The 27,836-nt window shown below is 37.8% G+C and overlaps 3 protein-coding genes across 7 annotated transcripts; all 3 read right to left on the minus strand.

Moving 5' to 3' along the window:
* Positions 1 to 139: 139 nt before the first annotated feature.
* On the minus strand, positions 140 to 4,466 carry LOC109797775 (Phospholipid/glycerol acyltransferase family protein). The gene is made up of 7 exons (XM_020357905.3): positions 4,083 to 4,466; positions 3,841 to 3,959; positions 3,682 to 3,747; positions 3,390 to 3,587; positions 2,851 to 2,969; positions 1,360 to 1,465; positions 140 to 1,032 (listed from the first exon to the last, which is right to left on the minus strand). The coding sequence occupies exons 1-7, from the start codon at positions 4,321 to 4,323 to the stop codon at positions 478 to 480; spliced, it is 1,404 nt and encodes a 467-aa protein (XP_020213494.1). The 5' UTR covers positions 4,324 to 4,466; the 3' UTR covers positions 140 to 477.
* Positions 4,467 to 7,098: 2,632 nt separating this feature from the next.
* LOC109796950 (T-box protein) lies at positions 7,099 to 22,876 on the minus strand. 3 transcript variants are annotated; one of them, XM_020356814.3, is made up of 7 exons: positions 22,289 to 22,876; positions 22,124 to 22,201; positions 21,899 to 22,041; positions 10,501 to 10,571; positions 10,082 to 10,177; positions 7,621 to 7,713; positions 7,099 to 7,521 (listed from the first exon to the last, which is right to left on the minus strand). In XM_020356814.3, exons 1-7 carry the CDS (start codon positions 22,694 to 22,696, stop codon positions 7,439 to 7,441), a joined length of 972 nt encoding a protein of 323 aa, XP_020212403.1. In that variant the 5' UTR covers positions 22,697 to 22,876; the 3' UTR covers positions 7,099 to 7,438. The 3 variants fall into 3 exon arrangements, with proteins under 3 accessions (XP_020212403.1, XP_020212404.1, XP_082915243.1); XM_020356815.3 differs by lacking the exon at positions 21,899 to 22,041 and having other exon boundaries at positions 22,124 to 22,206; XM_083059117.1 differs by lacking the exons at positions 7,099 to 7,521; positions 7,621 to 7,713; positions 21,899 to 22,041; positions 22,124 to 22,201; positions 22,289 to 22,876 and adding an exon at positions 10,743 to 14,409 and having other exon boundaries at positions 10,094 to 10,177.
* Positions 22,877 to 23,447: 571 nt separating this feature from the next.
* On the minus strand, positions 23,448 to 27,467 carry LOC109798132 (ATP-dependent caseinolytic (Clp) protease/crotonase family protein). 3 transcript variants are annotated; one of them, XR_014427560.1, is made up of 11 exons: positions 27,098 to 27,467; positions 26,902 to 27,003; positions 26,360 to 26,482; positions 26,194 to 26,253; positions 25,759 to 25,855; positions 25,595 to 25,668; positions 24,916 to 24,969; positions 24,729 to 24,812; positions 24,507 to 24,633; positions 24,380 to 24,400; positions 23,448 to 23,767 (listed from the first exon to the last, which is right to left on the minus strand). XR_014427560.1 is itself a non-coding variant. In XM_020358361.3 (10 exons), exons 1-9 carry the CDS (start codon positions 27,395 to 27,397, stop codon positions 24,538 to 24,540), a joined length of 990 nt encoding a protein of 329 aa, XP_020213950.1. In that variant the 5' UTR covers positions 27,398 to 27,467; the 3' UTR covers positions 23,448 to 23,767; positions 24,507 to 24,537. The 3 variants fall into 3 exon arrangements, 2 of the variants coding, with proteins under 2 accessions (XP_020213950.1, XP_020213952.1); XM_020358361.3 differs by lacking the exon at positions 24,380 to 24,400; XM_020358363.3 differs by lacking the exon at positions 24,380 to 24,400 and having other exon boundaries at positions 23,448 to 23,808.
* Positions 27,468 to 27,836: the final 369 nt, after the last annotated feature.

Raw genomic sequence — 27,836 nt, forward strand, 5'->3', positions numbered from 1 at the left:
TTATATAATCAAAATTAATTAACTCCACCTCTGACTAAATTTGCACCTAATATGTCTGTCGACGGTAAAGGAGAAACCGAGAGAGACATTTGCTATCATATACTCATTTTTTTTTTAACTCGAGTATATTTTTAAAAAATCAAAAGTAAAAACTTACTAAAATATCTTTTCTTAAAAATTAGAGTATACATTAGTAAATATCTATGCATATATTACATGAATTTTATTTGCCCTCCTAGGTGCCTTCATAGTTTCTGCAGAGAAAAAATGGAAGGGCTTTTACAGTTCTACCCTTATAGGACCGTATGCCACAATATAATTTCACCCTGAAACAACTAAACGAATAAGTTAGCTATTTGATTTGCCAACGCTCAGCAGCAATTCTACTGCGTTTAACTGCTGGTCTAACAAAATCTCAAAATTATTTTAATCGAAAGCCGAAGATTAAAATTTACACCCTCTATAACTATGTTTTCATTAATTGACGTAATTCCACTGCCGTAATAGATTAGCTTCCACAAACTGTTTCCATGCCTTTAAGGGGCCTATCTCTCTACTACAGCCAGCAGAGTTCTTCGTTTCATTATTCATAAAAATGCCTCTAGCAGCAAAAGACACAAGCTCCATCTGATCTATATAACCACGCATCCTGTATGAGAACCCAGCTCTCCAACTCTGATCACTATGAGACTGCTGAGGCTGAGAAACACTTATATTTGGGAGGGCAACTGTTTCTTGTCTCCGCCTGGAATCATCTTCTGCAGGCATGAAGCTATCCATTCCAAATAATTCCCAATCCACCTGCTGCAATATTTCAGATGTTCGTTCAATGCTGCGCAAGGAGTGATCTTGTAGTTGCATTTCTTGTTCAATTGCTACAGTGTCAACCTGGACCTTCAACTCATGCAGCCGATCACCAATTCTAGATGCTACTGCATCATATAGTCGCCTCCTTGGCACATCCGAGCCTTTCTCCATCTCAAGTTCAAGTATATCATCAAAATTGATTGGATCACCTATAAGCACAGTAACCTAGAGAATCCATGCATGTCATATTAATCAGAATAAGAGGTTTAAACTGAAAAATACAAGCAACTAAAAGAAATCACATCACTAAAAATATGTGATGCCATGCCATGCAGAATCTAAATTCTGTAATTGAACATCTTGATCTGAGGGAGTGAGAAACAGATCCAAAGTTAAGGAGCAATGAGTGCAGCATTTTCCCTAAAGCCAAGCAGTCTAACACCATGCAGCAATTAAAACTTTGGAAGTTTCATAGATTGACTAAAGCTGGATTAATTTCATTAGTTCCTCATGCTGGTGAAATATCCTCAGAAATGAATAAAGAATACGTACCATCTTGCCTATTCTGGGAAAGTTAGCACCTATAGGCATAATCTCCTGCATCCCTGTATGTACAAATGGGATAACAAGGGGCATGCTATCTCCATCCAGGACCAACCTGATAGGGAAAATTTAAATCAGGAAACACGATTTACTCTATACTAAATCAAATACAGTATTGACCCCATCCTCATGAACAAAGTTACTAAAAGTAAAAGATATGATAGAGTGCGAATCTGAAACATACGTCCCAGATGTAACAAGATATTTTAGAAATTAATCATTCTTAAGTTATTGTGTGCCATGGAAAAAAATTATCAGCGGTAAATTACCATCACCTTATGACTAAAGCACACATACATAAATAAATAATATATTTACCCAATTTGAAATCAACACATGCTATAAAACCAGTGACAAATATTCCTGAACTGAAGGGAAGGAAATAAGAATAGAGTAAGGCCTTCTCTGAAGTATTATATACGCACACACATCCACATACACATACACATGAGCACCTACACACACATGTGCACCCAGGCATGTGGGCACAATAAAATGGTACAAGCACGCATATATGTGTAGATGGGTGCACAGAAATGGTAGTGATTGTAACAAGGCCTGACAACAGCTGCAAGGTTGATCCTCAAGCAGAGTTGAAGCAAAGAGATTCAAAGACAAATAAAATCATACATACATAACCTTAAAATTTATATTATATATGAATAATATCAACACATCCAAATTTAAATGATCATGCTTTTGAAAATAAATATATAAATCACAAGTCTGAATAGCGACATTAAAATTTTAAGAGAGAAAACTAACAAACTGTACATATCCTTATCAGTTTCAATTCAACTTCATTATGTCCAATGTGATTTGAGCAAATAACTATTTTTTGCGAGTAATGGTAAATGGTAATAGTTGTCTACTTCATTTTCAGAACTTATCAGCATAGTAACCATAGAAGTTATGTTCCTAACTCCCCATTTAAATACACAGTAAAAAAATTTAGAGAGATTGTATTTTTTTTTTTTGGTCCATGGACATAATCTATGCAATGTCTCAAAACTGACAACCAAAGAATAATAAATTTTGAGAATAATTACAGAAATTCTATTATCTGAATTTTAATCTTATTAAAAAAAAAGGGATGACATTATTTTTACCAAAGGGTTAATTGACTAATATCAAAGTTTAAGGAAAAAACTAAACAACAGGAACAAATATTGTAATTTTGATAAAAGCCCAGCCAGAACCACACGTGCAAGCTTCCCTACATGTGGCTCGTCCGTAACAACTTATTCAGATTTGTGTGAACTAGCGGACCGATCACTAAGTGGGGATGCTCCCTCCAGCATGAGGGAACCACTCTAAACAGTCAGAAAATAATCTTGCAATGAAACATGTAAAACTTTAAGTGAGAACTGGCTTGCACAACAAGAAACAAGCAAAATTTTCAGCTAGCATTTAACCCAGACTACTATGGAAGATTGTTACCTCCCAACACCTCTCTTGGAAGAGCCCATGGTTTTTCCACCATCCCTGGAGCGACTACCTTCTGGAAATATGTGGACCCAACCACCATGATTCAATTTTGAAAGGGCCATGTCCATTCCCTACAGAAGAGGAAGTAGATGGAATTACAGTCATCCCTAACCAGAGAAATTCCGGTGGAAAGCAAGACACAAATGGAACAATAAGAAAAGATCAATACGATACAAAATGACTGAGTCAGAGATACTTAATTGATATAACTACAAAAACAAACACCCCCTAAATAGGAATGAGACAACATAAATTGCCAACAAGACAGAAAACAATAACATAAATTGAATCATTCAAGACACAGCAGAGTAAAAAAAAGTAAAAGACAAAGAACAATGAGATATTCACCAAGAGTCATAAGTTTCACCAGAGTTTAGCTATTATGACAAACTCCAAAACCTCAAATTACATGACAAAAGTTAATGAGAACCATTCACCATATATTACAAACATTGTTAAAGACTCTTAGCTACTGTCTGTTGGAATCATACCTCCTGATAAATCCCATCACCCCGAGAAACTGGTAAAACTTTGACAGAGCGAAAGAATGCAGAAGTGACGGGGTTTTTAAAGCACCTATCAGTTGCACAAAGCGTCCATCTGAGATTCCTAGCATCCATAAGAACACTCGGAGGAAGCAACGAAGCAATAACAAGCGGATCATCCATGGAAGCAACATGATTGCTAACCTAAAAAAAATTCAAAAAAATCCCCCGTCAATGAATTAAATCCACACACAGAGATTCGTTCCTTTTGCATTGCATAGCTAGAAAGAACACGTACCGTAAGAAGAGGTTTACCCTTAGGTCTTTGCAGCAACGCGGAGTGCAGTTTCTCTAAACCATACACCTGTTCTTCCATACATACACGGAGTGTGTAACATGAAATATAAGAATGCAGGACATGATAAACCGAACCAGATATTTGGCATATATATCATACCTGCACACGGTTTAATCCGTTCATGAACACGTGACAGACGTTTCCGAGAACAGGAACGGCAACAGCTTGCATCATACGAACAAGAGCTGAATCTTCTTCGGAACTGAAATCCCTAGTCACTGTAGATTTATATATATAGGTCAAGCGAAAATTAAAAAACCTAGCCAATAATGCCTATTGCGTATTTCATTCGTTGGAGAAAATATACGTGGATTTGCGGAATAGAGAATTAATCGAGTTACCTCGTTTGCGGTAGAAAGAGGTGGAAGAAGGCAAGGAGTCTCGGCGGAAATCGCGAAATCGTGCGAGCCAGCGCTGGATGGTGGAGGAGAAGTAGCCTTCGGCGGCGGGAATGAGGGCTTGATGGTGGTGGTGGCGGCGGCGCCAGTGGCGGTGGACGGCGACTCTGAAACGGTCCCTGAGCTGGAGCTGGAGGGATCGAGCCTTGCTCTTCCAAACATCGGCGCCATCGAGTCGTGGCATCGGTGAACAAAACGGAAAGAGAAGAACGGAGTTTGCGACGAAAGTGGCACAGCACAAGTGGCGAAGCGAAGCGCGAGTGTAGAACCAGACAATAAAAACAACGGTTTGGGAATGGGATAGACTTAATTCTGACCCGATTATTCACTATTCACTAAGTACGCTTAACCCAACATTGAACCAAGTGCAATTTTTATTTTTATTTTTATATTAATTCATTAATTTAGAGAGGGATGACGCCAACTACCGCTTCGTTTGGTATGTAAGAAACAATAATGTGAGAGAAAGAAGAAATAAGTCAAAATTTAAAATTAAAAAAAAAAAAAAGTGTTTGGTACAGAAAAAATAAGGAAAGGAAGAAACAAAAATAATAAAAGCTGCGGATAATAATTTTTGGTGAAAAAAAATGTGAGAGAAGCTGAGAAAAATATGAAACTAAAATTGTATGTTTAATAGAGAAAAAATAAAGATCAAGAGAAATAGAAGGGGAGACTCACAAATTATAATTTTCAAAATGTGATAAAATGATCGAAAGTTGCCAATTTTAATTCAATAAATAATGTATGAAATAATTAAATACACCTTTTATTACATCTTATATTTAATTGATTAAATAAAAAACGATAGAATGTTTTTAATTTAATTTAATTGATTAAATAAAAATATATTTAAATAATAATAATTTTTTTTCATAAAGTAAGCATGTTTAATTTTATCTTATTTATTAATTATTTTGTTATTTTATTTTTCTTTCCACTATTTTATGTAATTTATTTTTCACTATCTGATGGATAAAAAAACACACTGTACATAACATGTCGCAGTCACACTTGGATGGGATGGGACCACCACCGAGAGATATTTATTGCAACTTATTCCTATCCATTCCAGATTCAAGAATGCAACTTTTTGAAGAATCTCTTATTACTATTTCAGTATTTCACATATTAATATAAATATAAATTATAATCTTCTGCTTGGGCCTGGACTAATTTTGGGCTTGAAACTAAGTGTGCACGTTTTAAATTGTGAAGTTGTGTGGGCTCGAAGAAAGACATTCATTTCCTTCTTATGTTTGGAGTATGCATGTTCTTATTATTATATCCTTCCATAATTAATTATTATCATGTGGTCATTAGTTCATTTTGTATAATATTGTTGTCATTTGGTTTCTTTTTTTTTTTAAAGAGTTTCTTTTACAATATACAAGATTTTATATTGTTATTTAATTAAAAAAATTATTATATATATATATATATATATATATATATATATATCAATTACTTTTAAAATAGTTATATTGTGTGAGAATGTTTTTAGAAACTATTTTTAAACAAAATATTTGTAAGAGTTTTTCTCAAATTAAAGTTTTTAGAAGTTATTGGTACTTTTATATATTTTGTTTTATTAACTACTTAAACCATTTAACTTGTCCTTTTTTATATTTATTCCTAAATCAAATTTTAATATTTTTATAAGAAAATATAAAATAATTAAAATTTGTTTTTTTTGTCACACTATAAATTATTTATTATAAATTTAAAATATAATTTAAATAATTAAAATATTTATTTATTATAAAAATTAATTATAACATAATTATATATTTAATAACATTTATTTATTATAAATTTTAGTTATATAAAAATAAATATTTATCATATGCATTATATAAACTAGACAACTAATTAATCAGTCTCTTGATATAATGGTTGTAAGACCTACTCTAAGACATAAAATTGACTTGATATTTTCACGATTGATTCCTATAGTGTTAAAATAATGTATCTTGTAATGCAAACTAATTATTGATTAGCTTTGCCATTTCCATGAAAAAAAAAGACTCAACAATTAATTTTTTTTTACCCCTCTATAATATTAAATTCGTAATTTTGGTCTTTCAATTTTTAATTTCACAATTTTAGTCCTTTAATTTTTAAAAATTTATAATTTGTGTCCCCTTATATCATATTTATCCCTTATTAGTTAAAATTATAACATTTATCATGATCTAACATTAAATAGAATAGATGACACAAAAACTAATATTTGATAATATTCAAGCTAAATTATACTTTTGTTTCTTACTTTCATCTTATTTTACTGTTTCTAAGAGATAAAAATGAGAATTAAAAAGTAAATTTTAACCCAAATATTATTAATTATTAATTAGTATGTCATTTATTTAATGTTAAATCATGACTAACATTACAATTTTAATAATCAATGGATTAACATTCAACAAAAGGACCAAAATAATGGATTTGATACTCCAAGAAGATTAAAAATACAATTTAACCTATTATAAAAGTCAACAAATTTACTATATAACACAAAATTTATATTTTATAATTGAATGTCAGAAAAAACCCATTATATTATCATTGCATATATTATGTACTCTTTTCAAGAACGGCTAGATAGTGAGAAAAGAAATATTGAATGAGGTAGAAAAATCCCATGGAAGAAATCACCCCTACTCCTTACCAAACCACCTCCAACAGTAGTATAAGGTTGAGTACAAAGGAGTGTTTAGACTTCAGACTTTAGAATGAACTCTATATTTTTTCTCCATCACTATATAACTCGTATAGAGTGGCAGAACACTTAAATTGTCAAATGTCATTTTGAACCGTTAAATATATCCAACGATTAAATTTATGGGGCATTCATGCGCCCAATTTCAAATGGAGCATTGTAGAATCAGGCTCCAAAAAAATAATATAATATATATTATTTTATTTTTTTACTCTGTTTTTGTCACTTTCCTAAAAGAACTTTTGAAAAATAAATAATTATTGCTTTAAATTTAAGCGTTATTATACATATACTTCTGCTGACTAAAAATACACAAAATAAGTTCACATTCGTGACACCGGTGGATGTTAGGAAGGCATAGAATTGCATAAAGTTAAACAGCCAATAAAAAATTTCAGGAGCATATACAGCACCTGACATGGTTTATCAAGTGACCTATTATATTAGAAGATATGCTATGCAATCTTCAATAAATTGAAATTGACATATACATTCTCCGTTTAACCTTCGGCAATCCTCATTTAAATAAGCTGGTGTTGTTGGGAAGTGAAAGTACGTCATAGTTATATCAAATACAGCATCAGCATATGAATAGTTGATAATTTCTGGTTTTGGATCCAACATTCAAGTAGTTCACATCAACAGCAACATCCCCAAAATCATCTAACAGGGGTGAAAACACAATATATTCAACCTTTCAGAAATGAAATTTAAGGTTAAAAAATGTCACAGCAGTATTCAAAAGGATACAGAAACCCGAACCTTCATATATAGTCCTTGCAAAATTTACATAATCAGGTATTAGATCTCTGTATATAATTCCATCAGGACGAGCATCCAGCACTACCAGAACACCTGTGCAATTAATATTATTAAGCCATAGATTAATTACCAAAGCGTAGAACAGTTGGTCAACGGTAGAAATGGATCAGAATTTGAGTGAAGAGAATGTATTATTAATGAAGATTCCTAATCTTGATCTTGCCCCAATATGGTGCAACACCATGAATCGAAAGAATATACAGAAATCAATCTTTTACCTTAAAAAATGGATCGGTAAACAAATTGTTGATGTGATGTCAATGTAGTGTATGGAAACAAAATGAGAGACATGTTAAACATCCAATTTATGCAGAAGTGTAGACGTCCACCTTCGTGTGATGTATGAAGGACACAAACAAGAAGGAAAAAGAATAGAAGGTGATTGTTTGAATTCAAAACCATTTGTGCATGACACATGCTAAAGGGAAAAAAAATAATTAAAAAAAGAACTACTACAGAAATGAATACAGAACACGTCCACCATCAGACGAATCCAGAGCTCTTAAAGAGTCATTCCACAAATCCAAAGCAAGAAGTATGACATTGGGTCCATATTTTGCAAGAAAGCAGCACAATGGTTTTGCTTCATCTAATATATAGACAACCGTGACAAATCATCTCCAGAGAAGAGTGCGACTGAAATGTATCACAGGTGCATGCCATTAAAAGGCAATGCACGCATTTTCTATTATATGCACGGCTTTGAGTCTGAGTGTCAGACATATTTGATTACGAGAGCACACAAAACATGCTCCCAAGCAACCAAAATAAGATCCTTCTTGATAGCTATATCCCTGCTTGAATTTGGAAGCATGATCAATGAACCAGGAAAAACCTACCATCTAAATGCAGCTGCCAAAACATGCCCTTGCCCTTGGTGTGCTATGTACAAAATGAGCTACATCACATGGACAAGGGAAGAACCTGCTGAGAACACGCAAAAGGTAGTGCCAAGGTTGTCAAACTCGAGAGTTTACACAAACTCGTGGAGCTCTCGTAGACTCGACTCGTAGACTCGTAAGAGTCTACCTAATATTAAAATATATTAATAAACATAAACACACACAATATGATATCACTATTTCAACATTCTAAGTCTGAAATAAGTCAAATAACAACAATAAAATGTCATAATACAAATCTTAACCATACATAAACAACCAAAAGTCGAAAACACATAAGTCCACAAATCAAAAACATAAAACAAGATCTAAATTAATCAATCAAAGTCCAATCCTCCAACAAATGCATGTGCATCATCATCATCTTCATTTTCTTCAAGCTCATCCTCTTCATTAACACTAAGAGACCAAAAAATAAAAAAATGTTAGAGTGACTCACGAAGACAGACGCGGTCGTATGCGGCAGAGATGCGGCGGAGGGAGAGAAAACAGACTCGCGTCCTTCCCAGAAAGAGGACGCGATTTCGTATGCAGGGGCGTTTGATAGCGACGGCATTCGTATGCAAGGGGCGTTTGATAGCGGCGGCGTTCGTATGCAGGGGGCGTTTGATTGCAGCGGCGTTCGTATGCAGGGGCGTTTGATTGCGGCGGCGTTCGTAGCGGCGGAGATGCGCGTTCGTAGCGGCGGAGATGCGCGTTCGTAGCGGCGGAGATGAGCGTTCGTAGCGGCGGAGATCAGAGTTCGAACATTGCGGAGGGAGAAAAACCAGATCAGAAACGTGAGAATGGTGGAGGCATGTCGCGCGAAGGGAAAAATGCTTTCTCACTTACTAACCCTAGGCAAAACGACGTCGTTTTGGGCTATTTAGGGGTGAAAAAAAAAAAAAACTAACCAGACTCGTGGACTCGGTCTCAGACTCGCGATTCTGACCGAGTCAGACCGAGTCTACCCGAGTCTACCAAAAAACGAGTCTATGAGCGAGTTAACCCGTTTTACTACCCTAGACTCGTAGACTCGTACGAGTTTACGAGTTGACTCGCGAGTTTGACAACCATGGGTAGTGCTGTACCCAAAAACACAATGTTTTATTTACTCTTGCATCTATGTACCAGACTCAGGTAGTTATTGTCTCACTGAAAGCTTGAATTTTATTTGCTACAGGTTTAAAGATCAATTAGTCTAAATTTTGTGCTATTTTCCCTCAAAATACATCTTAGAACCTGTTACTAATGGAATAAAGTTATTCATGAGCTTTCACCTAACAATTTAAGCTTTTGGGATAGTTAATTATTGACCTAGCATCAGAGACTCCTCCACTGAGTGATCGTGAGTTTGATCCATATCAAACTCATTCTTCAAAACAACATTTGAATTTCAGCATAAGGTTGATGAATGTGTGCATCGTTCATGCTTTAAGCCCAATGTCCCAAATCACAACAATCAATATGAAAAAAAAAAATCAAACTTAATACAGATATGGTAATTTTAGTGAAGATACCCGGTGCCACCCAAGATTCATCAGAATCACCAGGCATTGGAGCCAACCAGAGAATATTTCTCAGATTCATTGAATCGTCATATGTCACATTGGACCCTGAAAGAAGATCAAAAAATTGAAAAATGTCTTTTTAGAAGTTGACTATCAAAAGAAAAGACAACCCAAATATTTATATACATGCCATTCACAAGGAGATCTTAAACTTCGCAGTTAGCAGCATTATTAAGTCATCAAGGTTCTCCCTCTCTTGCCATCTCATTACTTCTCACTCACGCACAAGCATGCACAAATAAAAAATTATGAACTCACACAAGATTTCTTCCTTCTTTCTAGTAACATACAACAAACTGGAAGATTAACAGATAGGAAGGTAAGTTGAAATATACATAACATTTAAGGATGTAGTGGTAGTAGTGTACCTCTCTGACAAAAACCCATATTGTATGGGAACACTTGTTTATCATATGCTGGGTACTCCTTCGCATGGAATCTGCCAAATGTGAAATTGTTGCATTCTTAACAGTAACAAACTTAAAAAGTCCTAAAAAGTGAATTATATATAATCAATCTAACACAATACATGGATTCGGAACAAGTAACAAAGAACTAATATAAAATTAGAAAACCACCGAAAGGTGGTGGCAGCTGTACGCAGCTGTACCTAACATTTCTCCCACTTGAAGATTATGATTAAGTTAATCATATCTTCACACCATTTCTTCTTTATTGATACTTCATGTTGCTTATGTTTCCAATAGGCTAAATAAGGATCGACACCATGTAAACTTGTCAGTGTTGACAGGCTTTGTCATTACGTCTGCTATGTTGTCTTTTGTATGGATCTTCTGCATATCCACTTTTCCTTCTTCTACTACTTCACGAACAAAGTGATATTGAATTCCTATGTGCTTTGTCCTGGAATGAAAGGCTGGATTCCTTGCAATGTGCAAGGCACTCTGCTTGTGCCCGAGTTCTTCCAGTAACCTTTGAATCCAAATTGCTTCCTTGCATGCTTGCGTAGCTGCCATGTATTCAGCTTCTGTAGTAGATAGAGCTACAACAGTCTGTAACTTAGACAACCAGCTCACTGCTCCTCCAGCAAGTGTAAACACATAACCAGTAGTAGAGATCTCCTGCAAAGTCTGAATCAACATAGCCTCTGACAACAAACTCCGATCCTTCAAAACATAATGCAACATCTGAGGTTCCTTTGATATATCTAAGGATCCTCTTTACAATACTCCAATGCTCTCTACCAGGATCTGCCATAAACCTACTGACCGCTCCCACTGCTTGTGCAATATCTGGTCTCGTACAAATCATGGCATACATAAGGCTTCCCACCGCTGATGCATATGGCACTCGAGACATTTCCATCCTCTCTGCTTCATTGCTAGGACTCATACTTGAGGATAATTTGTAATTGACAGGAAGTGGGGTAGAAATTGGCTTACAGTCTTGCATGTTGAAGCGCCGCAAGACTTTCAGTAAATAATTCCTCTGAGAAAGCCAAATCTTCCTATCCTTTTTATCTCGGTGAATTTGCATCCCTAAAATCTTGTTTGCCGGTCCCAAGTCCTTCATATCAAACTCCCTAGCCAATTGTGCCTTCAATTCTTGGATCTGATCTTTGTTGGGGCCTACCACCAACATGTCATCCACATACAACAGCAAAATGATGAAATCATTGTCATCAAACCTATTGTAGTACGTACAATGGTCTGAACTCAGTCTGTTGTAACCAAGGCTAATTATGAAGGAATCAAATCTCTTGTACCAGCATCTTGGCGCCTGTTTTAGACCATACAGAGATTTGGTCAACCTACAAACCAAGTTTTCTTTTCTTTTTTCTTTAAAGCCTTCTGGTTGGAGCATATATATTTCTTCTTGGAGTTTCCCATAAAGAAAAGCAGTCTTTACATCAAGTTGCTCAAGATGTAAATTAAATGCAGCACACATAGCTAGAACAACTCTGATTGTGGTTAATCGAACAACTGGCGAGAATATCTCGTTAAAATCAATGCCCTCTTTCTGAGCATATCCCTTAACCACCAATCTTGCACGATATCTCTCCACTTGATCATTGCCATCACGTTTGATCTTATAGACCCATTTGCAACCAATGGTTTTTCGACCTTTTGGAAGATCAACAAGTTCCCATGTTTTATTTCTATGTAAGGCCTCCATTTCTTCATGCATTGCTGCCATCCACTGAGAAACATCAGAACTCCTCAACGCCTCTTGAAAGGTTGATGGTTCTCCTTCTTCAGTTAAGAGACAGTACGCATCATGACTTGCCATAACATAGTCTGAATGCCAAGATGGTTTCTTCGTCTGACGTGTTGTTCGTCGAACATCTCCATCATTGTCCTCATTTGGTTCTTGTTCATCGTGCTCTTGTTCTGCTTCAGAGGTGTCATCTTCTTTAGATTTTCCTCCTATCTCCACTATACTGGTGTCTTTGATAGTGCTGTCATTTTCCTGCTCCTTTTGCAGTTCAGTTTCTGCAAACACTACATCCCTGCTAACAACAACCTTGCGGGCAGTGGGATCCCACAAGCGATACCCCTTAACATTGTCAGCATAACCCAAGAATATACATTTCCTGGATTTTGGGTCCAGCTTTGTTCTTTCTTGGGAGTTGTACATCACGTACACAGGACATCCAAACACATGTAATGAAGAATAATTAGATGGTTTTCCACTCCACATCTCCATTGGTGCCTTTAAACCAATTGCTGTTGATGGTGAGCGATTGATCAAATAACAAGCAGTTTTGACTGCTTCTGCCCAGAAAGACTTGGCTAATCCTGCAGTTCTCAACATAGCTCTTGTCCTTTCTAGAAGAGTTCGATTCATCCGCTCTGCTACCCCATTCTGCTGAGGTGTATGAGCAACTGTAAATTGCCTTTTAATACCCTCTTGCTTGCAGAATGCCAGAAAATCACCATCTGTATATTCTCCTCCATTGTCTGTCCTTAAGCACTTAATCCTTTTTCCAGTATCAAGTTCTACTTGTGCTTTAAATTCCTTGAATACTGGGAACACATCTGACTTCTTTTTGATTGGGTACACCCACAATCTCCGGGAATAATCATCAATGAATGATACAAAATATTTTGCTCCTCCCATGGAAATTTCTGGTGATTCCCAGACATCAGAATGAATCAAGTCTAGAATGTGTTTGCTCCTTGTAGTTACTTTGGCAAATTGTAATCTATGTTGCTTGCTTGTCACACAGTGCTCACAAAATGGTAAGGTTACCATTTTAAGCCCTGACAAGAGATTACGTTCCGCAAGAATTTTCAGGCCTCGCTCTGACATATGTCCTAGTCTACGATGCCACATCATCGTTGCCTCTTCTTGACTTATTGCTGCAACTGATGCATCTGCTTCTTGCAACGTTTCTCCCAAAAGCAAGTATAGATTTGATGTGATCTTCTCAGCTTTCATCACCACCAAATTGCCTTTAACTACCTTCAAGATTCCACCTTCAACGTGGATCTTGCACTTGAGATCATCTAGTTGCCCAATGGACAATAGATTCTTTTTCAAGCCCTTCACATGTCGTACCCCTTGAATTGTACGAACAGTACCATCATACATTTTTAATTTGATAGTACCAACTCCAGCAATTTCCAAAGCATGATCATTTCCCATAAATACGGATCCTCCTGAGATTGATTCATAAGTGCAAAACCAATCTCTATTTGGAGTCATGTGCCAGGTTGCACCTGAATCCAATATCCAACATTCATGGAGTTGTTTTTCGCCTCTGGAACTTATTGCTTCACTGTACAAGATTTCTCCATCTTCTTGGGTACTAGCAACACAACCTTGAGAGGTTGACGCTTCAGAATTCTTTCCTCCTCCACTCTTCTTGTGCCAACAATCTTTCTTCATGTGCCCTCTCATGCCACAATTATAGCATTTGAGGTTTTTCCTTCCTCGAGATTTTGATCTACCATGATTTTGACTCCCACTGGAGCCACGTTCCATTGATCTTCCTCTCATCATCGTCAATGCTTCTGCTTGTTTAGAAGTCTCTAGTCTATCTTCCTTATTCTTTCGCCTGGACTCTTCTTCAAGAATAGCTCCGGCAACATCCTCAAAGGATAGACGACCAACAACATTATTGTTTGTTATGTTGATGATGAGTTGATCATATGAATCTGGTAAACTCTGAAGTAGAAGCTCCGCACGTTCATTTTCCACTATGTTGAAATCAGCTGTTGTAAGCTGAGCAAATAGCGTATTCAGATTGTTGATGTGGTCTGTCACTGCTGTGGACTCACTCATCCGAAGAGTGTAGAGTTTCCTCATTAAGAATATTCTGGTGTGAAGTGACTTGACCTCGTATAATTTTACGAGAGTGTCCCAAATCTCCTTTGCAGTTGTCTTCTCTGCAATACTAGACAAAACTGCTGTGAACGGTGAATAGTGACCAGGCCAGAAAAAAAAAAAATAAAAAAAAAAAAAAAAAAAAAAACAGAATTTCTATTTTGCTTGTATTTTCTATTTCTTAGCCTCTTTTTAACAAATTTTATTCCTATAGCCTAATTTTCTCAATTATCATGTCAAATTTGGATATCATTCACCCTATTCCTATTATACTTGATGGCACCAATTATAATCATTGGGTTGAAGCTATGCGTGGTTTTCTTAAGGGACGTCGACTTTGGCGTTATGTGACTGGTGATATTACTTGTCCTACCTCTGCATCAGTTGATCAATTGGATGCTGATGCTCGTGCCAAATATATTGATCAGTTGGAAGAATGGGATAGTAAAAATCATCAGATTATTACTTGGTTTCGCAATACCTCTATTGCTGGGATTCACTTACAATTTGGGAAATTTGACACTGCCAAAGAAGTATGGGATCACTTGGCACATCGTTATACTAGTCGTGGTCTTGCTCGCAGGTATCAACTTGAGAAGGATCTTCATGTTCTTAAGCAAGCTCCGGGTCAAGGTGTCTTTGATTTTTTGGCTAAAATGGAAGCTATATGGGATCAATTAGCGGTATGCGAACCCAAGTTACATAACAAGGATGACATTAAGAGCTATGCTGAATATCGAGATGGTACTAAACTCATTCAGTTCCTTATGGCCTTGACTAATGATTATGAGCCTGTTCGTGCTTCACTGTTACATCAGGAACCTCTCCCTACTCTTGAAGATGCTCTTCCTCGCCTTCAGTCCGAAGAAACTCGTCTAGGCGTTCTTTGTGCCAAACCTGATCTGGCCTTTGCTGTTTCTACTTCTAAGGGCAACTACTGTGGCAATTGTCGACAATCTGGTCATGTCTACATTGAGTGTCCCATTATTGAGTGTCATCATTGCAGAAAGAAGGGTCACATTGCTCCTAATTGTCCTACTCGCGATCCTAATCGCAGCTCTACTCTCTTCTGTCGATACTGTAAACTTTCTGGACACATAATTGATCATTGTCCTACTCGCCCGCCTCACACTCGATCCCAACGTCGTTCTGCTGGCTCTTCTTCTTCTAGGCCTGTTCTTGCCACTCCTCCAACCAATGAAGGGCAATCTTCTGATGCACAAGCACTTGTTTCTGTTGGTGATCTCGAGTCTATTCTCAAGCAAGTTCTCTCCATTTCCTCCGGTAACCCTCCTACTGCTTTAGCCACCACACCAGGTAACACACGTTGGTATTTTGATTCTGCCTGTTGCAACCATATGACTTCCTCATCAAATGTTTTCTCTGACTTGTCCTCTAGAGATCGTATTAGTCATATTCACACTGCAGATGGCTCTCTAATGGAAGTGAGCCATAAGGGACCTATTTCTACACCTTCTCTTAGTATGCCTGATGCGTATCTAATTCCCAAATTGAACTTTAACCTTGTTTCCGTTGGTCAACTTTGTGATCTTGGTTATATTCTCACATTTTCTTCCACTGGTTGTTCTGTACAGGATCCGCGGACGGGGAAGATCATTGGGAATGGGCGTAAGATCGGAAGGATGTTTGAACTTACCACACTTCATGTTCCCTCATCTAATAATCTATGTGCTGCTTTGACGCCATCTTCCATCCATCTTTGGCACCAACGTCTTGGTCACACCTCTCTTAGTAAATTGCGTCCTCTTATTTCCATGGGTAGTTTAGGCTCCATTAAAGCAGATAAACTTGATTGTACTGCTTGTCAAATTGCTAAACAAGCTGCTTTACCTTTTAATGACAGTATTTCTTCTTCTGTTTCTCCTTTTGATCTTGTGCATTCTGATGTTTGGGGACCGGCTCCAACCCCCACAATGGGTGGTTGTCGATACTTTGTTATTCTCATTGATGATTTTTCTCGTTTTACATGGATATATTTGATGAAATCTAGATCAGAAATTCCTCAAATTTATATTAACTTTGCCACTATGATTAGAACTCAATTTTCAAAGTGTATCAAAACCTTTCGTCGCGACAATGCCTCTGAATATCGTGATTCTAAGCTTTTGCATTTTCTTGCTGAACAGGGCACTACATCTGAGTTTTCTTGTCCAGGTACATCTCAACAGAATGGGCGTGCTGAACGAAAGCATCGTCACATTCTTGATTCCATCCGTGCCATGCTTATTTCCTCCTCTTGTCCAGAACGCACTTGGGGTGAAGCTGCCCTTACTGCTGTTTATGTCATTAATCGTCTTCCCTCCTCTGTTTTGGGTAATAAGACTCCTTTCGAGTGTCTTTTTGGGACTCCTCCAAGTTATGAGTCTCTTAGAGTCTTTGGTTGTGCATGTTTTGTTCTTCTTCAGCCTCATGAATATACCAAACTTCAGCCTCGCGCTCGTCTTTGTTGTTTTCTTGGCTATGGCACCGAACACAAAGGTTATCGTGTTTGGGATCCCATATCTCAACGTATTCGTATCTCACGTCATGTTGTTTTTTGGGAACACAAAATGTTCTCCTCTCTCTCCACGTTCAAGTCTATTCCATCCACCTCTACTCCATTGTTCACTAATCCTTCTATAGATCTTTTTCCTCATGACTTTGGTACAGGTTCTTCTGATGAACTTCCAGGGGCTTCCGATCTTCCCATAATTCCGAATGAGCTCGCCCCTGCCGTTGATCCTGTGGTTCAAGATCCAGGGAGATGAAAATATGTGTATTGTTATTGTGTGTGTTACAAAGAAGGGGAGAAGGGGTATATATATACATATTGTAACATCCCCCCTCAAACTCAAGTAGGTAAGGAAGATACCAACTTGAGTTTGGAAACTAATGTGCGAAAACGACCAGGATGATGTGCTTTAGTAAGCAAGTCAGCTGGTTGATCAACAGTGCTAATCGGAATGAGATTAAGAGTACCACGAACAACGTGTTGTCTAGTAATATGACAATCAATCTCAATGTGCTTGGTGCGCTCATGAAAAACATCATTGTGAGCAATCTGAAGAGCACTACGATTGTCGCAAAAAAGATCAGTAGGAGAAGATTGGGGAAACCCAAGATCACCTAAAAGCCAACGAATCCAGACAATCTCAGAAGTGGTATCAGCCATAGCACGATATTCGGCCTCAGTGCTAGAACGTGCAACAAGTTGTTGCTTCTTGCTACGCCAAGAAATAAGGGAGTCACCAAGAAAAATGCAAAAACCAGTAACAGAACGGCGGTCAGTGGGATCACCACCCCAATCAGCATCGGAGTAAGCACGAAGGATCAATGGGGAATCAACTGAGTAATGGAGACCGTGAAAGATAGTGCCCTTGACATATCTGATGATACGAAGAACAGCAGCAAAGTGTGTGGATCGTGGGGCACACATGAACTGACTAACCAAATGAACAGCATATGCAATATCTGGTCTAGTGACTGTGAGATAAATCAAGCTCCCAACCAACTGTCGATAAAGTGTCGGGTCTTCAAGCGGAGTACCATCAAGGGGAGTGAAGTGAGCACGAGTTTCGAGAGGAGTAGACTCAGAGGAATAAACCATCATCACAAGAGAGAATCTGGATGCCCAAGAAGTAGCTGAGTGAACCAAGATCCTTCATCTCAAAGTGCAGATTTAAGAATTGCTTAAGCTCAGAGATACCATTAGAGTCATCACCCGTGATAATCATATCATCAACATACAAAAGAAGTATAACAGTACCATGATCATTGCGACGGATAAAAAGTGCATTGTCATAAGTGCTAGAAGTGAACCCAAGTTGAGCAATGGTGTCATGAAATTTAGCAAACCAGGAACGAGGAGCCTGTTTAAGACCATAGAGAGCCTTACGAAGGAGGCATACCTTATGCGGAGGACAAGAGTAACCTGGTGGAGGACAAAAGTCTCTTCATAATCAATGCCATATTCTTGAGTAAAACCCCTTGCAACCAAACGCGCCTTATAGCGCTCAATGGAACCATCAGAATAAGTCTTTACCTTGAAAACCCATTTGCAGCTCATAAGATTCTTGTCAGGAGGATGATCGACAAGATCCCATGTGTTGGTATTTTCTAAAGCCTGTAGTTCAGCTTGCATGGCCTCTCGCCACTTAGGATCTGCAGAAGCCTCTCGATATGTCTGGGGTTCATAGTGAGACATTATGGTAGAAAAACAATGGTAATCACGAAGATAAGAAGGGGGTTTTCTTACCCTAGGAGGAAGATCAGAAGGCGGTGGAAGAACTGGATCTTGAACCACAGGATCAACGGCAGGGGCGAGCTCATTCGGAATTATGGGAAGATCGGAAGCCCCTGGAAGTTCATCAGAAGAACCTGTACCAAAGTCATGAGGAAAAAGATCTATAGAAGGATTAGTGAACAATGGAGTAGAGGTGGATGGAATAGACTTGAACGTGGAGAGAGAGGAGAACATTTTGTGTTCCCAAAAAACAACATGACGTGAGATACGAATACGTTGAGATATGGGATCCCAAACACGATAACCTTTGTGTTCGGTGCCATAGCCAAGAAAACAACAAAGACGAGCGCGAGGCTGAAGTTTGGTATATTCATGAGGCTGAAGAAGAACAAAACATGCACAACCAAAGACTCTAAGAGACTCATAACTTGGAGGAGTCCCAAAAAGACACTCGAAAGGAGTCTTATTACCCAAAACAGAGGAGGGAAGACGATTAATGACATAAACAGCAGTAAGGGCAGCTTCACCCCAAGTGCGTTCTGGACAAGAGGAGGAAATAAGCATGGCACGGATGGAATCAAGAATGTGACGATGCTTTCGTTCAGCACGCCCATTCTGTTGAGATGTACCTGGACAAGAAAACTCAGATGTAGTGCCCTGTTCAGCAAGAAAATGCAAAAGCTTAGAATCACGATATTCAGAGGCATTGTCGCGACGAAAGGTTTTGATACACTTTGAAAATTGAGTTCTAATCATAGTGGCAAAGTTAATATAAATTTGAGGAATTTCTGATCTAGATTTCATCAAATATATCCATGTAAAACGAGAAAAATCATCAATGAGAATAACAAAGTATCGACAACCACCCATTGTGGGGGTTGGAGCCGGTCCCCAAACATCAGAATGCACAAGATCAAAAGGAGAAACAGAAGAAGAAATACTGTCATTAAAAGGTAAAGCAGCTTGTTTAGCAATTTGACAAGCAGTACAATCAAGTTTATCTGCTTTAATGGAGCCTAAACTACCCATGGAAATAAGAGGACGCAATTTACTAAGAGAGGTGTGACCAAGACGTTGGTGCCAAAGATGGATGGAAGATGGCGTCAAAGCAGCACATAGATTATTAGATGAGGGAACATGAAGTGTGGTAAGTTCAAACATCCTTCCGATCTTACGCCCATTCCCAATGATCTTCCCCGTCCGCGGATCCTGTACAGAACAACCAGTGGAAGAAAATGTGAGAATATAACCAAGATCACAAAGTTGACCAACGGAAACAAGGTTAAAGTTCAATTTGGGAATTAGATACGCATCAGGCATACTAAGAGAAGGTGTAGAAATAGGTCCCTTATGGCTCACTTCCATTAGAGAGCCATCTGCAGTGTGAATATGACTAATACGATCTCTAGAGGACAAGTCAGAGAAAACATTTGATGAGGAAGTCATATGGTTGCAACAGGCAGAATCAAAATACCAACGTGTGTTACCTGGTGTGGTGGCTAAAGCAGTAGGAGGGTTACCGGAGGAAATGGAGAGAACTTGCTTGAGAATAGACTCGAGATCACCAACAGAAACAAGTGCTTGTGCATCAGAAGATTGCCCTTCATTGGTTGGAGGAGTGGCAAGAACAGGCCTAGAAGAAGAAGAGCCAGCAGAACGACGTTGGGATCGAGTGTGAGGCGGGCGAGTAGGACAATGATCAATTATGTGTCCAGAAAGTTTACAGTATCGACAGAAGAGAGTAGAGCTGCGATTAGGATCGCGAGTAGGACAATTAGGAGCAATGTGACCCTTCTTTCTGCAATGATGACACTCAATAATGGGACACTCAATGTAGACATGACCAGATTGTCGACAATTGCCACAGTAGTTGCCCTTAGAAGTAGAAACAGCAAAGGCCAGATCAGGTTTGGCACAAAGAACGCCTAGACGAGTTTCTTCGGACTGAAGGCGAGGAAGAGCATCTTCAAGAGTAGGGAGAGGTTCCTGATGTAACAGTGAAGCACGAACAGGCTCATAATCATCAGTCAAGGCCATAAGGAACTGAATGAGTTTAGTACCATCTCGATATTCAGCATAGCTCTTAATGTCATCCTTGTTATGTAACTTGGGTTCGCATACCGCTAATTGATCCCATATAGCTTCCATTTTAGCCAAAAAATCAAAGACACCTTGACCCGGAGCTTGCTTAAGAACATGAAGATCCTTCTCAAGTTGATACCTGCGAGCAAGACCACGACTAGTATAACGATGTGCCAAGTGATCCCATACTTCTTTGGCAGTGTCAAATTTCCCAAATTGTAAGTGAATCCCAGCAATAGAGGTATTGCGAAACCAAGTAATAATCTGATGATTTTTACTATCTCATTCTTCCAACTGATCAATATATTTGGCACGAGCATCAGCATCCAATTGATCAACTGATGCAGAGGTAGGACAAGTAATATCACCAGTCACATAACGCCAAAGTCGACGTCCCTTAAGAAAACCACGCATAGCTTCAACCCAATGATTATAATTGGTGCCATCAAGTATAATAGGAATAGGGTGAATGATATCCAAATTTGACATGATAATTGAGAAAATTAGGCTATAGGAATAAAATTTGTTAAAAAGAGGCTAAGAAATAGAAAATACAAGCAAAATAGAAATTCTGTTTTTTTTTTTTTTTTTTTTTTTTTGGCCTGATCACTATTCACCGTTCACCCGCGCCTGGAGGCGCGTGGAGGCCGCGGATGAGGACTGGACTTCATGATTCACTAGTTCACCGGCGCGTGGCGGCGCGTGGAGGCGCGTCCGGCGGCGAATGGAGACGGGACTTCAGGGTCGGGCCGATCTGGGGAAGGCGAGACCAGTGATGGTGTCCGTTTGAGCTGGTGGTGGCTGTAAAGCTGCAGATCGAAGAAAAGGAATCCAAGAATAAAATGGAAAAATAAAGGAGAACCGGTTGCGTTGGGAAGGAGAACCAGCTGCGTTGGGAACGAATCGTGGCGGCTCGCCGGAAGGCTGGGGGACGAACCGTCAGCGGCTCGCCGGAAGGCAGCGGCAGTGAAAGTGGTGGTGGAGGATTAAGCTCTTGATACCATGTGAAGAAGAGAGAAAGAGGGAGATGAAAATATGTGTATTGTTATTGTGTGTGTTACAAAGAAGGGGAGAAGGGGTATATATATACATATTGTAACAGAACGCAAAAGAGATAAGAAGGTATTTATACTATTAACAATCAAACATACAAGATACCAAGTCTTCCAGAGTCTACCGCTAAGAAAAGGTGACCATGGAACAGATCAAAGCGGTTCAACTTAACATCCAACCCAACAGATGGACCTCGATCAACAATGAGTTGAAACAAAAATTGCAGATAGAGGTTGAGTTCCTGCAATTTGAGATTGAGAGAGAAATGCAAGATAAGTACTCTATCAATCTATATATCTCTTTCTCTCTATTGTTGAGCGAACCTCACAAATGAAGCGTCTGCCATAGGGAGTTCTGGTGAGCTCACAGCGTTCTTCTGTTGATCCTTCAACATCAGGTACCTATGCTATCACAATTCACAACATCACGGTGAACGCATTGGTAAGTGTGAGTAACAGTAACTGAAGAGAAAGGGGTAAGAAACTGACCGGGATAATGGTGGGATCAAGAAGGCGATGAATAGCGGCGGGGTCGCCGCCGGAATCGACGGAGAGACGCGCCAGCTCCAAGACGGGCTCCGGCGGCCACCAAATGAGGTCGTTGTCCTTGCTCCGACTAGGGCCCAGGCCCAGGCCCAGGCCCAACTTCCGGTGATGAGGGTCCGTTGGAGAGAAAGGAACGAGGAATTTGAAGCATGATTTGAGGTGGCGTGCTACGACGGGATTGACGGCTAAGGACTGAGTTTTGGAACCCAACAAAGACAACAAGTCGGAGGGAGTGGCTTTAGGGGTAGACGAAGATGACGGAGTGTAACGCTTCGAAAAGACCGGTAATGACGCCGTTAGAGAAAATGAGAGGAATAGTGCGAAGCGGAATGAGATTGAAGGATAACTCATTGTAATTCCAGTTAACCCCAATAACACTGCACAAATAATACCGTTTTGGCCTTACAATTTCCGTACCTACTCCACAGTGCTGCATGGGTTTTGCATTATTCAAAATTTTCGCCTATTCATGGAGGATTCTGGTGTTCCACGGAGGATTCCTTCTCGAAGAAAAAAAATACATTGTATTTGCAGTTACAAAAATTAACCTAAAACTGTTTAGAACTCTCCCACTTCAAAATAAATTAATATATTTCAAGTGTAATAATTACGACACAAATCATTAAATGTTAGGGTAACAATTTTTAGACAAAATGAACTATAAAATATTTAAATACTTAAATTGTGTAATTTAAATGAATTTGAAACACGCAAGTTTTTGTAAATTAAATATCTTTCAAGGTTAATGATTTCAACTACAGTAAAGAGTTAATTAAAAGTAAATAAATTATTTTTTTCAAGGTTAATAATTTCAAATACAGTAAAGAATAAAAAAAAATTAACTCAGTTAATTAAAAGCAATATTTAAGTGTTAAAGAATCAAGAGGATGTAACTCAGTTAATTAAAAATAGATAAATGTTATAAATTCCTTAGTACCATATTCAATTCCTATGAATAAAATAAAACACGGTAAAGAAATGTCACACTATATTTTTATTATTTTCAATGTCGACGCAAACTAAATTTAAAGGTTAAGACTCGTGATTTGCAAAGATGTTTCTTTTGGTTCATCTATGATCGAATGATATAGAAACAAAAATATTTCAAAATTGCATGTACTCTATTCGATTGTGTAAATAGTAAATGTCAATCCCAGTACCATGTGAAATGTGGTAGGAAATCATTTCAATGACTAATAACTTATGATCAGAACCAATCACTGTATATGGCCACATGGATGAAAGACTTTTTCTTTTCTTTTCTTTTTTCGGTCATTACAAGTAAAATGTCTATCAATTCCTCTGTCTTCTGGACACATCGGCTCACAATAACCACAGGTCAGTTTGCTGTGAATAGCTGTGGAATTTCTAGGATCCGTAGATAGACAATGGAAACAAGTCCTGCCCGTATAACAGGGTAACCTGCAAGGAAGTAGCATCATAAAACTTCAAATCACAGCATCCTACATCACAAAAACAAGTAACAAGTTGCTCTTAACATTTTTGAAGAAACAAACATGCCACAGCAAACTAAATTAGAGAACCATTTATCATGTAGACAGGAATATCACGTTGTGGCTTTGAATCTTTGATGTTCCAGGAAAAAGTGTATGTTAGTAAATGCGCATCACATTGTGGTCAAACTGTTCCGTCTAGAGGTGTTAAAAAGGGTTTATCTTAAACTAGTCAACGCATTTAAAACAGAAGAGTTCTAGAAAAATTCAATAGAGTTGCCTGTGAACTAACTAGTTTCCTATTTGAAGCAAAGCTGTTTAATTTTTTTCCAATCCCTCTTTTTCACTTCATTTACACTTTTAAAGAAAGATTCACGAAGATAAACTAAACATAATTAGTTAAAATGCTTCAAAAACAAACTTTAGGCAAAATAAATGTTTAGAAACTAGTCCAAATTCATATTGATTTCTTAATTTAAACAACTCAGAGTTGGTTTTCTATTTTTCCCAACTCCACCATATATGCTGCAATGTCACAGAGGAGCTTCAGCCAGGAACACATCATCAACTTAGTTCTTACCCCCGAATCTCAAGCAGACTCCTTTATATTCCACCGCACAACAGAGGAAGCATCACCACAAAAAACAATTAATAGATTCCACATTTTACAAAAGCAAAATGAGTGAGAAAAAATATGGTTGACTTACGTTGACAAGATATGTATCCACAAAAGAGGAACTAGAATCCATCTACAACTTTAATACCAGCACCCTTGTCCCAGTCTTCTGGAGCAGCAACATCTGCCATAACTTTTTCCTGGCCACGCCATAGAATCTAGGAACAGTGTTCAAGCATTGGTTTGGTCAGCAATACATGTTCAAGAGCATAGACTGAAGACAACACATGACACCATGTAAATAAGCACTTACTTTGTCAATGACCCCAAATTCCTTAGCTTTTGTTGAATCCATATAATAAGGTCTCTTCATCACACTAGCAACTGTTTCCTCTGACTAGTAATTTAAATTTAGAAAAGAAACAAATAACAGAAATATGAGATTTCACCTCACTTTTCCCGAATAAATATGACATCAGATACCTGTATATGATACTCACATTTCCCGTGTGTTTGGCTAGTAGTTTAACCAGAATGTCCCTGTTAATTATCACCTGAGAAAAAAATGCAAGGAAACAGATTTTAATGACATAATTGGATATTGTTTAGGGTTAAAATAAAAAACAAAAAGAGGAGATAAGAGGGACAGGGAAAAAAAAAAAAAGATATTCAAGTTCGCATTTAATCTAACAATAAAGTAGGCCACAAAAGTTAGAATGAATGATTGCTCCCAAGGGTATGGATGAATCTGTGACTGGGAATTCCATTGAGAGTTTGCATTTAAAATTTGTGACTGAAGATAAAATACTAGATCTTAAACTAGAAAAGGCACTCAAAATCACGTTTAGAAGCTAATTATGGAACCAGTTTAGAAAGAAAGAAAATTTGCTAAAATGCTTGGGGGAATATCTGCAACCAAGGAATTCCATCAAGACATTACATTTAAAGTATGAAAGTCAAAAGGATATATGAGACTCTTGAACTCTAATTGGAAGTTATTATAAAAGCTTCAGCATTAATAAAATGTTATTGTGAAACTTTGATCGACAAGAAATATAGTTAGGCAGCAGTATTACATGCCAATTGCCAGACAACCATAACATTTGAGGGAAGGGGGACCAAAATTGTGCTGTTCCTAATGATGAAAAAAGTAATGCAGCAAAAACAAAGTAGACTAACCTCCTTTGCGCGTATAAGAACATCACTTGCAGGCATCAACCCAGAGGATGGGACACGAGGCTGCTGAATCATGGCTGAAACAAAAATCAATGGCAAGCTATTAGTCTATTACAATATATACAGAATTATAGGAACTAAGCCACAAAGTTAAATCCAAACTGTACCTTTAGCATGTGGCATCATAAAGCGTCTACCCGGAGTCCCTGCTGAAAGTAGCAAACAGGCTTGACCTATAGCAGCTCCAACAGCCACTGTGTGTATCTGCTCAGGACACCAAAGTCAAATACATGACAAGAGATATATTCAAGTGTAAGTGAAGAGCTAAACACAACTCAGAAACAACAATCATGCATAATTCTTAAAAGATAGAAAATTAGCCTGCTGCCCATCAGAAATGTTTTTATATAAGTTTTTCAGATTAAGCCTTAACATAAATGCCAGATCATATGCAAATAAAGCTTAAACTGTGGTACAGCAAGTAAACTCAACTTATACAAACAATTACAAACAGAAAGAATGACAACCATCATCAACAGTGGTCAACAATGGATACAAATAAATAATCATTCGAAGTGTATCCTTCATGAAAAGAAACAAACCTCATTTTTTAACTGCATCATTGCATCATAAATAGCAAAACCTTCTGTCTCCATGCCAACCTGAACGCAAGAATTCAAAATGCATGAAGGTAACCAGGGAGGGAGGCACAGAGGCAACTCTACAGACATTTCATTCAAACAGCACACCACGCCGAAAGTAAATTACCGTTTCACCATCATCTCGCGTAGTCCCAGTGGAATTAATATAAATATAGATTGGTTCTTTAGGATCCATATACTGCAAGTACATCAATTCCGCAACCACAAGCTCCGTGACAGCTGGCACCAACTGAGACATAAAAACACAGTCACACCAGGTTATACAAATTACAAGAGCAAAGTATTAACTAAGGGCAACAATAGGAAGCGCCATTGCTCTAGTGCACCGCAGCATAAGCCATTAAAGGCTTATTTGGTTAAACTTGTTGAAAAATTCTTCTGGAGAGAAAAATAGAAAAATAAAATAAGTTTCTCCATAAGCCGCTTAAGCTAATTTGCCAAAATCCTATCCTATTGGTTTGTCCAAAATCTTGTTTTTAAGTTGTGCATAAACTAGTTTTAGCCTACCCGAAAGCTTATTTCTATTTTTCTTCCTTCCAGAAATGCTTGTAGAGAAATTTATCCAATTGGGCACCGCGGTAAAAGGCAGAAGAATGACACCAAATACAAGAAAACAGAAAGCAAAGCATAATTGAAGAAAACAGTTACAGGCATGCCAATGTAAATAATTCTCCCATGGAGAAGCAGCGAAGGCAGGTCAGGTGGTGGTCTTCTGGGGCGGTGTTCATTGTAAGAAACAGACCTTTCAACCTAATTCAACAAGAACAACAATTGATTGAATAGATAAGCATATAAGTGAAGGAAATAAAAATTGCAAAGAGTATATAAAAAGTGAAAGATATACTTGAGCGGGGGTAGCCATGAGGTTGGGGGAGTCGAAAATGTCGAGATAAGGAGGCATGTCTTTGTTGGAGGAAGGGTTAAGCAGCGTTTGGGGGGAAGAAGCAGCGACGGAAGCGAGTTTGGAGAGAAAAGGGTCATTAGGGTTGAGAGGGGGCATGGGAATTTTGGGTTTGTAGGTGGCGGCATTAAAGGAGCATGAAGTTCTGAGATTTCTGCATCCCCTTCTGGTTGATGAAGGGGATGGTGAAGAAAGGAGCATGGGTACACGCACATTCGCAGCCATCATGGTTCCAACTATCATCTTTCAACAGCAAAATGAATGAGCTTGCGTGAGTGTCCTGCTATGCTCTGGTTTGGTTGTTTTGTTCTATTGTATTAGTCTTCTATTGGTATTTATATTTATCTTCTTTGATATATTATTTTCATTTATTATTTTTTATACCAAAGATGTCATTTTTCATTTCTTATTTATAATTTCATTTTTATATTTTTCATAAACTATTAATAGTTAAAAATAACTTTGTGTCACAACGTAACTTATTTATCATAATTTTTTATAAATTATATATGATAAAGAAATATTTATATTAAAAAAATTTAATAAATATAATGCATATTAAAATTATTTTATTTGTTATAAATTTTAGTTATATAAAACTAAGTGGAAACGAGACATCTCTTCGTCTACATATTTATTTTTTAAAAAGTAGCATATAAAAAAATAATAAAAAATGAGTTAC

The sequence above is a fragment of the Cajanus cajan genome, chromosome 6 (assembly GCF_000230855.2).
Source record: "Cajanus cajan strain Asha chromosome 6, NIPB_CcT2T_4, whole genome shotgun sequence".
Taxonomy (NCBI): Eukaryota; Viridiplantae; Streptophyta; class Magnoliopsida; order Fabales; family Fabaceae; genus Cajanus; species Cajanus cajan.